Consider the following 10,884-nt stretch of genomic DNA (forward strand, 5'->3'; position numbering starts at 1 on the left):
CGCAAGGCGCGTTTGCCTTCGTTTCTAGTGTGCCAGGATGGCGCCGAAGAAGAAGAAGTCCCAACTCAAGCCCGTCGCGCGAGGCTTTGCGACAACTTCCGTCCCCAAGAAGGTGGTGGAGACACCCAAGGAACCGGAGACACCTGAGCCGAATGACGTACCTGGTGTTTCTGGGGAGCAACTCAACGCCGCTGTACCAGGCCAAGAGGGCAAACCTCCGGACGTCCCAGCTCTCAGCGATGTTGATCAAGCATTGCAGAGTCTCGTCGACAAGTTCCAGGACAAGGTGGAGAAGGAGGTAGTCAGGACTGTCAAGGTGAGACTAGTGATAGTGGTCAATCATAGCTCGACCGATCTTAACGACCGGTCCCCAGGCCATAGAACAAGAGAGACGGTTCTCGGAGTCCTTCTTGCGTCTCGACCTGGATCCTGGCTTCGTCGATCGAATACTGGAACTAGCGTTGGAGTATGAGACGTCGGACTGTATGTATATAACAAGGGTTGTTTCATTATGGTATTGACGCGCCATACAGCGTCGAAGTCTATTGATGAGCCCGAAGAGAAGCTCATTGTGCGGCTAGCCATCACATATGGCGTTCTCAGACGTCTCGGGTTCACGGAAGCTCGGGTGGAGGAGTGTCTGCAGTTAATCCGTGGAGTGGACATGGACGAGGCATTTGATTGGGTAAGTTTTAAACCTCATAGCATCAGGCCTCGTATCCATATGGGTCGTACAGCTTCACCTTCATTGTGACGAGGAAGAACTAGGAGTCCATCAAGGTACGTACTCTGCGTTAACCCACTGACATTCGCTCAGTCTGCCCCTCCGTAGAAGCCCTAGAGCCAAGGACTCCCATGACTCCGAGGACTCCAAGGACTCCTCGACCAACCCATCTGCGCTCAGAGACAGGGTCCTCTTTTTCCTCGAGGTCTACTCCGCCCAGCCCAAGCATCAGGTCCTTGGACGTGAACGCACCTGTGTTCGTTCCAGGTCGCAAGCATCTTAACGCCACACCTTCTCACAGCCGCACGCAATCCGAGGCCATAGATGGTACCTCAACTCCCGCCTCAATCGTCACTGAATCTGACAGTGCTAGAGACTCCTTGCGTTGGTCTCCGGTTGAGGATCCGAACAATGAGTTCGTCCGACTCAAGCTCCGTATCATGGACCTCACTGTCGATAGGCGGCCGGACGAGAGGGCGGACGCTGCCTTCCTTCAGGAACTACAGCGTCGACTACAGGAGGTCCAAGATGACTATCTCTTTGACCACCGCGAAGCGGAAGCTCTGTTCAAGGAGGAACGAAGCAAAGTGGAGGCAGCCGCTCTGCAGGCGAAGCTTCGCGGGGTGCAGGAGTCGATCCCGGTAAAGCCTCGTCGCCCCGAGGTCACGGCGGCCAAGGTCACAGAGTCTCATTCACGTGCTGAGAGTGCCGCCTCAGCGCCTGATCTTTTCGAGGGCGAGGAAGGTCCAGGTGGTATGTTCGAGCTCCTGGAGCAGATGCCCGAGACGGAGACAGTCGAGAATGGTACGACGATCCAAGTTCGGGACTTGGCCTTGCCCAAACACTGGTCAGGTCGTACTCCCAAACTTCTCCTCTCCGAGATTGTGCGGAAGTCAGACAAGTATGCGGTCGTCTCTTATGCCTGTATCTCCGGACCTAGTCGCGTGAAGCGGGCGTCGGTGGACATTCGCTGGGACGGTGGCAAGACGCAAATATGGACTATGGACGACGTTGCCTGCTACGATTTGAACCAGGCGGAACAATATGTCGCTACTATCGCTCTCCACGCATTAACATTTCCAAGCTCAGAAGGTTTTGCCCTTGGAGGAACGGCCAATGCGGGGAACCAAACGTCCTTCCGGCTACTACCCCCAGTGTTCCGTGATATCTGGGATGAGCTTGAGCAGAAACGTCGTCTGGACGACGACAGCATTAACAGGGGAATTTGGGCGAAGTTGCGAAACATCTTGGAACCCAAGCTGGCGCAAACCAACAATGTCAGTGGACACGATCCTGTGTATGTGCGAGTTCTCATGATCTTTGTCAGGGTGCAAACCGACCTTCGAAGGTTGCGAACGAGCCCAAGGACTTCGGTCCTAGTCGTTTCAACGATCGAAGCAGTGAGATCCTTCCGGAGCAACTCATCGCAGACTTCCAGGCAAGACAAGCCAGTCCTGCGTACCAAGAGATGCTTGCAAGTGTCATGATAGTCTAACATTGCCTAGCGCTCTGACTCACTTCCCCGTCCACAGCAACAACGCAACCAACTTCCAATGGCCCAGTACAAGCAGGATCTCCTGTCGCTCTTGGAGATCTCACAAATTGTTGTTCTCAGCGGTGAGACTGGATGGTATGTATAGATTCTCAATCCAGCACGTTGAATCGCACTGCTCATGCAATATCTATAGCGGTAAATCGACTCAGGTCCCAGCGTTCATCCTGGAAGATCAACTCCTGAAGGGTCGTAACTGCAAAATATACTGTACTGAGCCTCGACGTATCTCCGCCATTTCTCTAGCCCAGCGTGTCTCGCGGGAGCTCGGCGAACCTGCTGGCGCCGTAGGCACCGGGAACTCGCTGGTTGGATATGCTATCCGTCTGGAGAGCAATATCAATCGTCGGACCCGCCTGGCATACGTCACCAACGGTATCGCGCTGCGTATGTTGGAGGGTGGTTCCGGTCAAGGCGGGCAGGGAACCGCTTTTGACGACATAACAGTACGTCTTTCTCACGAGTGCAGTTTATTGTATAATTAGCTGACGGCTGTTCAGCACATCATCATTGACGAAGTGCATGAGCGCACCATCGAATCGGACTTTCTGTTGATTGTTCTGAAGTCGCTCCTCGCACAACGGCCTGAATTGAAGTAAGGTTCTTCTGCTAAGCGATGGACAAGTCATTAACGAAGTCCCCCAATAGGATTGTGCTTATGTCTGCTACGCTCGAGGCAGAGAAGATCTCCAACTACTTCGGTGGCTGCCCAGTCTTGTCAGTGCCTGGGCGGACATTCCCAGTTGACGTTCGCTTCCTCGAAGACGCAGTCGAATTCTGCGGGTGGAAGGTCACTGAAGGCTCTCAGTATGCTCGCAGAGGTAAAGGCCTTCGCCTGCAGATCGCACAATAGCGCTGACGTTTTTGCAGGCAAGGACAAGTACCATCGCAACAAGTCTCGTGACTGGACAGAAGACAATGCGGCGGGAGAAGATGACGACGACGACTCAGGTCAACAGGAGAACGTAACCCTCGAGAAGCGCTACTCATCTGCAACGATGTCCGCCATCAACCTCCTCGACGAACGGCTCATACCCTACGACCTAATCATCCGGCTGCTTGAGCGCATATGTTTTGAAGATGCATCCCACATGACATACTCATCTGCCATTTTGGTCTTCATGCCTGGCATGGGCGAGATCCGGCGGCTGAACGACATGCTCACCGAGCACCGGGCTTTTAGCGCGGAGGATCAGTTCCGCATATATCCTCTTCACTCCACAATCTCCAGCGATCAGCAAGGGGCCGTCTTCGATATTCCCCCGCCGGGAATCAGGAAGATTGTCATAGGTGCATTGTCCCCGTGTACATTGGAGTTCCATGGTTCTAACTTCTGATGTACCGAACAGCGACCAACATCGCGGAGACTGGTATTACTATCCCGGACATCACCTGCGTCATTGACACTGGGAAGCACCGCGAAATGCGCTTCGACGAGAAGCGGCAGATCAGTCGACTTGTCGAAACATTCATTGCGAAGAGCAATGCGGCTCAGAGGCGAGGTCGTGCAGGTCGTGTGCAGAGCGGTCTATGTTTCCACCTCTTCACCAAGGTCCGGCATGATACCAAGGTACATCCTATATTATACAAGCCTCGCCGGACCTCTGACCCAAACGTGCACAGATGGCCGCCCACCCAGACCCTGAAATCATGCGTCTGAGCCTGAGCGACCTGGCGCTGCGCATCAAGATCATGAAGGTGAATCTAGGGACCTCTGTCGAGGATGTACTCTCGCGTGCACTGGATCCTCCCCTCGGTATCAATATACAAAGGGCAGTGTCAGCTTTAGTCGAGGTAAGTATGTTCTGCAGGGAATTACTGTTTTTTCTTCAACGGGTTTGCAGGTCCGCGCCCTCACCTTAAACGAGGAAATCACACCTATGGGCAGGCTCCTGAGTCAGCTTCCCACCGATGTCCACTTGGGAAAGTTCCTTCTTGTTGCCAGCCTCTTCCGCTGTCTGGATCCCGCGTTGACCATCGCTGCGACCCTCAACTCGAAGTCGCCCTTCCTCACTCCTCTTGGGTTGGAAGCAGAGGCCGAGAGGGCTAAGCTCTCCTTCCGGGTGGAAAACTCCGACTTCCTGACCCTTCATAACGCCTTCGCGAGTTGGCGGCGCGCAAGCGGCAATGGTATCGCGCGTAAGTTTTGCAAGTCGAACTACCTCAGCCACCAGAACCTGCAGCAGATCGAGGAGTTAAGGCAACAGTTCCTCGGGTAAGTGTCTTCACCTGCGTGATCTTCCGAGATCCTGATTTTCTCGATAGCTACCTCGTCGATTCTTCGTTCATCCATGTCGACCGAGCCTTCGTCAAGGAGCTGAGCAGGTACATTCAATCCCGGCTACAGTCATGAACGCCTTCCTGACATCCGTTACAGAGCGCGCTACGGACGGAGCAAGACGCGCTTCGTGAATGTTCCGACTGATCTGGACGTCAACTCAGGAAACGCGGCGATTGTCCACGCCGCCCTCGCCGCTGGGCTGTACCCGAAGATACTCACTATCGATCCTTTCAAGGGGGATAGGGGTGAGATGCGGACTATCGGCAACAACCAGCCTGCGTCGTTCCACCCGTCCTCGGTCAACTTCAAGCGGCGGTTGCGTGACTTCGGCGTCAACCACTTGTCCTACTTCACGTTGATGTATGTTCTCTTGTTCTTCGTGTGCAATGATATGCTGACCAGACGCGTGTTGCCAGGCACTCGAAGAAGCTCTACGCGTGGGAGACGGCTCCTGTGGAGGACATGGCGTTGCTGCTGCTCTGTGGCGACGCAGAGTTCAAGGTGCGGTCAGTTCGGTTATGGTCGTGATACGGTAGCTGACTCCCCTGAAGCTCATGGCAGATTCCGCATCTATTGACCGCAAGGTCCGGTTCCGCATACCGCCTAAAGCGAGCATCGCTCTGAAGCACCTGCGGAATAACCTCAGTACCATTCTCGCAGCGCAGTTCCGCACGCGACCGCTCACGGAGTCGCAGATGCGATGGAACGAGATTGCGATGATGATCCTTGGGAAGGTGAAGCTGGAGGGTCCGCCGCAGCTCCAGGATGGGGTTACACTTGTCGTCAACAGGGCATAGACCTCGCATACAGTCTGCCATGTATTTGTTAGACCAGTTATCTGTAGCCGCTACTTCGTCCTCTTGAAGCACGTCTGGCCCAAGTCCGACAACACTCACTACTAGCACACAGCACATGGCAGTCTTAGGGTCGGTCTTCGACCGACGTCATTGATTAACGCACCCTCATCGCGTTGCATTTGGAGTTGCATTCGAAAGCAGTAGCAGAGCATGCGGGACATATGTATAATGGTAATATGCTAGCCTACAACATATGCGTGAGACGTCGTAACGAGTAGATGCGCTCAGTCCTCCTCCTCGACATCATCAGTCTGGATATTGTAGAAGCGGAGCTGGTAACCGTCCTTGGACGCAGCAACGACGCTACAGGATGGAGGTTAGGACCCTGGGGTGGGAGACATAGCCTCGCTGGGACGTACCGAATCCAGTCACGGAGGGAGTTCTTCTTGAGGAACTTTTTGGTGAGGTACTTGAGGTACCGCTTGGAAAGAGGGACGTTCGAGGTCACGGTAATCTTAGTGTCACCTGAACGAACGACAGTTTAGTGACTGGATGAATATGCACGAGTATACGAGACGCACCATCCCTGTGAATCTTGACGTTCTCACCGAGCTGACCAGTCTTGCCATCGACCTTGATGCGGTCATGCAAGAACTTCTCGAAGCCCGCACCGTCAAAGACACCGTCGCTCGCAGGGCGAGAGTAGTCAATGACGAACTTGTGCTTAGCAGCAGCAGACTTTCCGGAGGCGGCCTTGGGCTAAGAGATACAGAGAAGAGAGGAGAATCCCATATTAGCCTACTGAGAAGGGAACTCAGCAAAGCGGTACTGGGGGCTAACTAACCATCTTGACGGAGGCGGGGGTGGACGTCGGGTCTTGAGGCGTTGAGGATGTGTGCCCCGCGATCAACACCAAATCCGCGCCGGGGCAGCAACTGTACAGTTCCGATGGGATCGTCGCACGCCTCGGTTGGACCCGAGAAGCGCCGCGGTCTTCTCACGGGCCCCGAAATGAAGGCACAGTGACCCGGACCCTAACCCGATGCTCTGTTGCGTGGGAACGCAAAAGTTCAGGACTCGAGACTCGCCCGGAGGCCTTGGACCGATCCCCCACACACTCTGAGTCTGCTCTGAAGGATGGCGTCCAGCAGCAAGCTCTCGCGCGGACAGGTCGCGTCTGCTCAGGTCAACGGCGACTATGCCATCAAGCCAGAAAGCTCGGCCCCCCAACTCGACACTTCGCAGTGGCCGCTTCTCCTCAAAAACTACGACAAACTCCTTGTTCGCTCCGCACACTTTACCCCGATTCCCTCTGGCTGCAGCCCTCTGAAGCGCGACATCACATCCTATGTCAAGTGCGCAGTTCCCTCTTGCAACCGTATGCACTTTGAAACTAACGTGCTGTGATGGACAGGTCTGGTGTCATTAACCTGGACAAGCCTTCAAATCCTTCCTCCCACGAAGTTGTTGCATGGCTCCGCAGAATTCTGCGTGTCGACAAGACCGGCCACAGTGGTACCCTTGACCCCAAGGTCACCGGTTGTTTGATTGTATGTATTGACCGCGCGACGCGTTTGGTCAAGTCTCAGCAGGGTGCAGGTGCGTCTTCACCTCTTTCCGCTGAAGATCATGCTCCCAACGTCGCGCATCAGGGAAGGAATATGTTGCCGTTCTTCGCCTTCACTCTGCCCTTCCCAACCCCACCGCCCTCCCTCGTGCTATCCAAACCCTCACTGGCGCGCTCTTCCAACGACCTCCACTCATTTCCGCCGTGAAGCGTGTGCTCCGCGTCCGTACCGTTTACGAGTCAAAACTCCTTGAGTTCGACGAGAAGCGCAACCTTGCTGTCTTCTGGGTATCATGTGAAGCTGGAACGTACATTCGTACGCTTTGCGTACACCTCGGTCTTCTTCTCGGTGTCGGTGGACACATGCAGGAGCTCCGACGAGTGCGCAGTGGTGCGCTCAGTGAGAACGATGATATGGTTACCATGCACGACGTTCTCGACGCGCAATGGATGTACGACAACACTCGTGATGGTGCGATGATTTTCATTTGTATCATTTTGGACGCGACTGACTTCGGCACAGAGTCGTACCTTCGTCGTGTGATCCGCCCTCTCGAGTCCCTGCTCGTTGGCTACAAGCGGATAGTCGTCAAGGACAGCGCGGTGAACGCTGTCTGCTACGGCGCGAAACTCATGATTCCTGGTCTGCTCCGTTACGAGGCCGACATCTCATTAAATGAGGAGGTTGTCCTCATGACCACAAAAGGTTTGCTGAGACCTTTGCCTCCTTTTTCTCGTGTTGCATGCTAAGCTGCTTCACCTTTCAGGTGAGGCAATTGCCCTTGCCATTGCGCAGATGTCCACCGTCGAGCTCGCGACGTGCGACCACGGCGTTGTCGCGAAGGTCAAGCGCTGCATCATGGAGCGCGACACCTACCCCCGCCGCTGGGGTCTCGGACCCAAGGCGCTCGAAAAGAAGAAGATGATCAAGGACGGTAAGCTCGGCAAGTACGGCGAGAAGATCCCCGAGACCCCCGCCGAGTGGAGCAGGGACTACGTCGACTACAACCGCGAGGTGCGTACATGTTTCTACCATCCTGCAGGCCGTTCACCGACCATGGTGTGTATCAACAGCAACCTGCAGCGAGCACGTCGGTTGCTGCTGCCGAGCCTGCACCTGCACCCGCACCCGCACCCGCACCCGCACCTGAGGCGCAAGCGAGCCCGTCGAAGAAGGAGGAAAAGGAGAAGAAGCGGAAGCGGAAGTCGGAGGCTGCCGACGCCGATGGAGACGTGTCGATGGCGGTCGAGGGCGGCGAGGAGGACGAGGCGGCGCGTGCCGAGCGCAAGCGGCTGAAAAAGGAGAAGAAGGCGGCGGAGAAGGCGGCCAAGGGCGGCGACGAGGAGGACGAGGAGGCACGGAGGGAGCGCAAGCGGCTGAAGAAGGAGAAGAAGGCGAGGGAGAGCCTGGGCGGCGAGTCATAGTGCCCTCCCACCCCGGATGTCCTCTCCTCGGTCCTGGATCCATGCTTGCTGCGACGTCCACTTGCCTATGTGCATTTCCGCGCTTGTTGGTTCCCGCACCTCCTTGGATGTCGGACTCGGGGACTAGTGTGTTGTGCATATGCGGCCTCGTTGGCTACACGGTGCAATTTACGGAGTTCCGGCTGTTGATCTTGCTGTCTTAGGCGTGTTGTGTGTGTAGTCTTGTATTGCAGTTCTGTCTCACTAACCCCTGTCCGACTGCGGTTAATATTGAGCTTCTCGGGCTTGTCTTCACTCCGAGTTTAGTAGCATTCTCGGAGACCAGCGATCGGCCGAGGAGGTTGTGGTTTTCACGTAGTTGTTCTTGTCCTTATTCTTGCCTTCTTCACACAATGATTAATTCCCGAGGCAGAGAAAAGCGTAGATTCGTCCCTAGGATAAAGCTACAAAACCCAAAGACGCGCACGCACGCCAATCGTAAAAAGATGCTACAGTACCAGAAAGTGAAAACGTGAGAGCTCGGCAGGTCCGTGACATGTCCGTGTGTCGTTAGAAAGAATAGAAAAGCAAAAAGCAGAACAAAGGGGTAACTCGAGACCGCCGAGACCGTGGTAAGATGGGGCGGATTATACGAACAATAGTAAGTCGGAGGGAGCGGACTCGCTGCAAGCAGCGCCCCAAACGCAAAGATCAGCAGCAGTAGCGTCCACGGTCCAAGCACTCTATCGATCTATATGTCCGACGCGAAGCAGAGCCCAGTCGCGCTGCTACTGCCCTCTTAAAGGAGGACAGCGGCGGCTGCGAAGGCGGCACCGACGGAGAGCGCGACGCTGAACATGCCGCCCGCGCTAGCACCGTTGTCCGAGCCGCCGTTGCCAGTGGTGGTGGCCCCGGTGGCGTTCGTGCCGTTGAGGGTGGTGGCAAGTGCCTTGAAGGCGGAGAAGTTGCGGGGCGAGTCCTCGACGGCGTTGACGGCGAAGACCATGCCGGCGCCGCAGTGCGAGGAGCCGTCGGGCTTGTGCTGACGGCAGTAGAACCAGAGGGGCGCGGTGTCGTTGACGGTCACGTTCCAGACGGGGAACTCAGTGGCGTTGGCGTCGACAGGCATGCTACAGGCGTGTCAGTCATGGGGGCCAGGTGTGGGAAGCGCGGGACGGAAGTACGTACAAGCCGGAGTCAACGCCAATCACGCTGCCCGTGGTGGCATCCTTGAGGCGGACACAAGGCGCCGCGAAGGAGGACTGCGTCGCGGTGTGGTTCTTCTGGTGGCTGCCATGGTGATGAGCGCTATTAATATCGTTCCCAAAATAACATGCGGAAGATGCACGTACAACTCGAACGAGATGATATCGCGCGGCGACGCCGAGACATTGTCGGGCGAGAAGGTGAGCTCGCCGTTCGAGCCACCAACGACGACCTTGATCACGTTGCCGGTGAGCGAAGACGGGGTCGGGTCGGGGGAGCCGGGGTACGACGAGTAGGTCGTCGTCCATACGGCGGAGTCGAGGGAGACGGTCTCAGTCACAACAGATTCAGTCGGGGCAGCGGCGATCGTCGCAGTGCCGTAGTCCGCCGTGGTCCAGGGGCCAGTGTATGCAGCAGCCGCGGACGAATCGGTCGAGGTCGCGGCAACAGTGGAGGCAGCCGCGGCGGACGCCTGCAGGTCCGCGCCGATCTTCAGAGCGGAGCTCTTGAAGTTGTCGAAGGTGTTGGCACCAGTGGACGGGCAGTTGACCGCGAACACCATACCCTTGCCACAGTGGCTGGCGGCGGTGTTCTCGCCTTGACGGCAGAAGACCCATATGGGGTTGGTCTTTGGAGGGTCACGACATATCGGTTAGTATAGGCAGTGCGAATTTGAGTGAGGCGCAGTGCTCACATCCTCGACGGTGATAGTGTAAGTTGGGAAGCTGTCGGTCTGGTTGGCCGCTACGGGCATACTGCGCGAATGGTCAAAATCGGCTCCACACGCAGCGCCATGCGTCATTACTCACAAGCCACTGTCGAAACCGCCGTCCACCGGCGAACAAGGTGCAGCAAAGGACGAGCGAGTCGCGGTATGGTTCTTCTGGTGGAAAGTGAAGACCACCTGATCACCGACGTCGGCGAACTGTAAACGGGTCGAACTGGTCAGCGGGACCGTCTATGCACTCGGTAGCATCACAACATACGATGGCTTCAGGGTTGAACTTAGTGTCACCATTGGTGTCACCAACGTCGATGTTCCAGACCTTGCCGGCGACGGAAGAAGCGAGGACGAGGCCAAAGGCTGCTGCTGAGAAGAACATGGCTGCCAGAGTAGAGAAGACTGGAAATGAAGAATGAAGGAGGGACGTCTAGCTCTGCCAGAAGAGAGAGGTATAAGTAGGAGAAAAAAAGGAGAGGCGGTGAGGGAGAGGGTAAGAGGTAAAGACCGAAACAGGGTCGGGGCAGGGTTTTGTGTGGGCGGACCATGGGGATCCGAGGGAGTGGTATAGGTGAGATGGATTGACGGGGACAATAGACAGCCTCGATCAGAATGCATATGGCGGTCAGGAA

General features: G+C 56.0%; 4 protein-coding genes across 4 annotated transcripts; 2 read left to right on the plus strand and 2 right to left on the minus strand.

The window, feature by feature from the left end:
- Nucleotides 1-37: 37 nt before the first annotated feature.
- L226DRAFT_564505 (P-loop containing nucleoside triphosphate hydrolase protein) lies at nucleotides 38-5,354 on the plus strand (the record flags this gene model as incomplete). The annotated part of the gene is made up of 18 exons (XM_067683653.1): nucleotides 38-316; nucleotides 375-483; nucleotides 534-685; nucleotides 738-780; nucleotides 818-2,001; nucleotides 2,052-2,204; nucleotides 2,257-2,354; nucleotides 2,413-2,722; nucleotides 2,777-2,871; nucleotides 2,925-3,097; nucleotides 3,147-3,566; nucleotides 3,626-3,846; nucleotides 3,900-4,070; nucleotides 4,121-4,491; nucleotides 4,542-4,601; nucleotides 4,654-4,917; nucleotides 4,974-5,058; nucleotides 5,109-5,354. The coding sequence occupies 18 exons, from the start codon at nucleotides 38-40 to the stop codon at nucleotides 5,352-5,354; spliced, it is 4,434 nt and encodes a 1,477-aa protein (XP_067542421.1).
- A 178-nt stretch (nucleotides 5,355-5,532) lies between these two features.
- Nucleotides 5,533-6,248, minus strand: L226DRAFT_528083 (ribosomal protein L22e). Its single transcript, XM_067679261.1, has 4 exons — nucleotides 6,199-6,248; nucleotides 5,936-6,113; nucleotides 5,774-5,879; nucleotides 5,533-5,717 (listed from the first exon to the last, which is right to left on the minus strand). Exons 1-4 carry the CDS (start codon nucleotides 6,199-6,201, stop codon nucleotides 5,639-5,641), a joined length of 366 nt encoding a protein of 121 aa, XP_067542422.1. The 5' UTR covers nucleotides 6,202-6,248; the 3' UTR covers nucleotides 5,533-5,638.
- Nucleotides 6,249-6,452: 204 nt separating this feature from the next.
- Nucleotides 6,453-8,303, plus strand: L226DRAFT_9281 (putative rRNA pseudouridine synthase). Its single transcript, XM_067687344.1, has 6 exons — nucleotides 6,453-6,709; nucleotides 6,769-6,953; nucleotides 7,007-7,393; nucleotides 7,445-7,627; nucleotides 7,689-7,936; nucleotides 8,006-8,303. The coding sequence occupies exons 1-6, from the start codon at nucleotides 6,492-6,494 to the stop codon at nucleotides 8,216-8,218; spliced, it is 1,434 nt and encodes a 477-aa protein (XP_067542423.1). The 5' UTR covers nucleotides 6,453-6,491; the 3' UTR covers nucleotides 8,219-8,303.
- Nucleotides 8,304-9,124: 821 nt separating this feature from the next.
- Nucleotides 9,125-10,634, minus strand: L226DRAFT_450467 (uncharacterized protein; the record flags this gene model as incomplete). The annotated part of the gene is made up of 6 exons (XM_067674950.1): nucleotides 9,125-9,455; nucleotides 9,514-9,615; nucleotides 9,678-10,159; nucleotides 10,226-10,286; nucleotides 10,341-10,456; nucleotides 10,518-10,634. 6 exons carry the CDS (start codon nucleotides 10,632-10,634, stop codon nucleotides 9,125-9,127), a joined length of 1,209 nt encoding a protein of 402 aa, XP_067542424.1.
- Between the last annotated feature and the right edge of the window lie 250 nt (nucleotides 10,635-10,884).

The sequence above is a fragment of the Lentinus tigrinus genome, assembly GCF_003813185.1.
Source record: "Lentinus tigrinus ALCF2SS1-7 unplaced genomic scaffold L226scaffold_1, whole genome shotgun sequence".
NCBI lineage: Eukaryota > Fungi > Basidiomycota > Agaricomycetes > Polyporales > Polyporaceae > Lentinus > Lentinus tigrinus.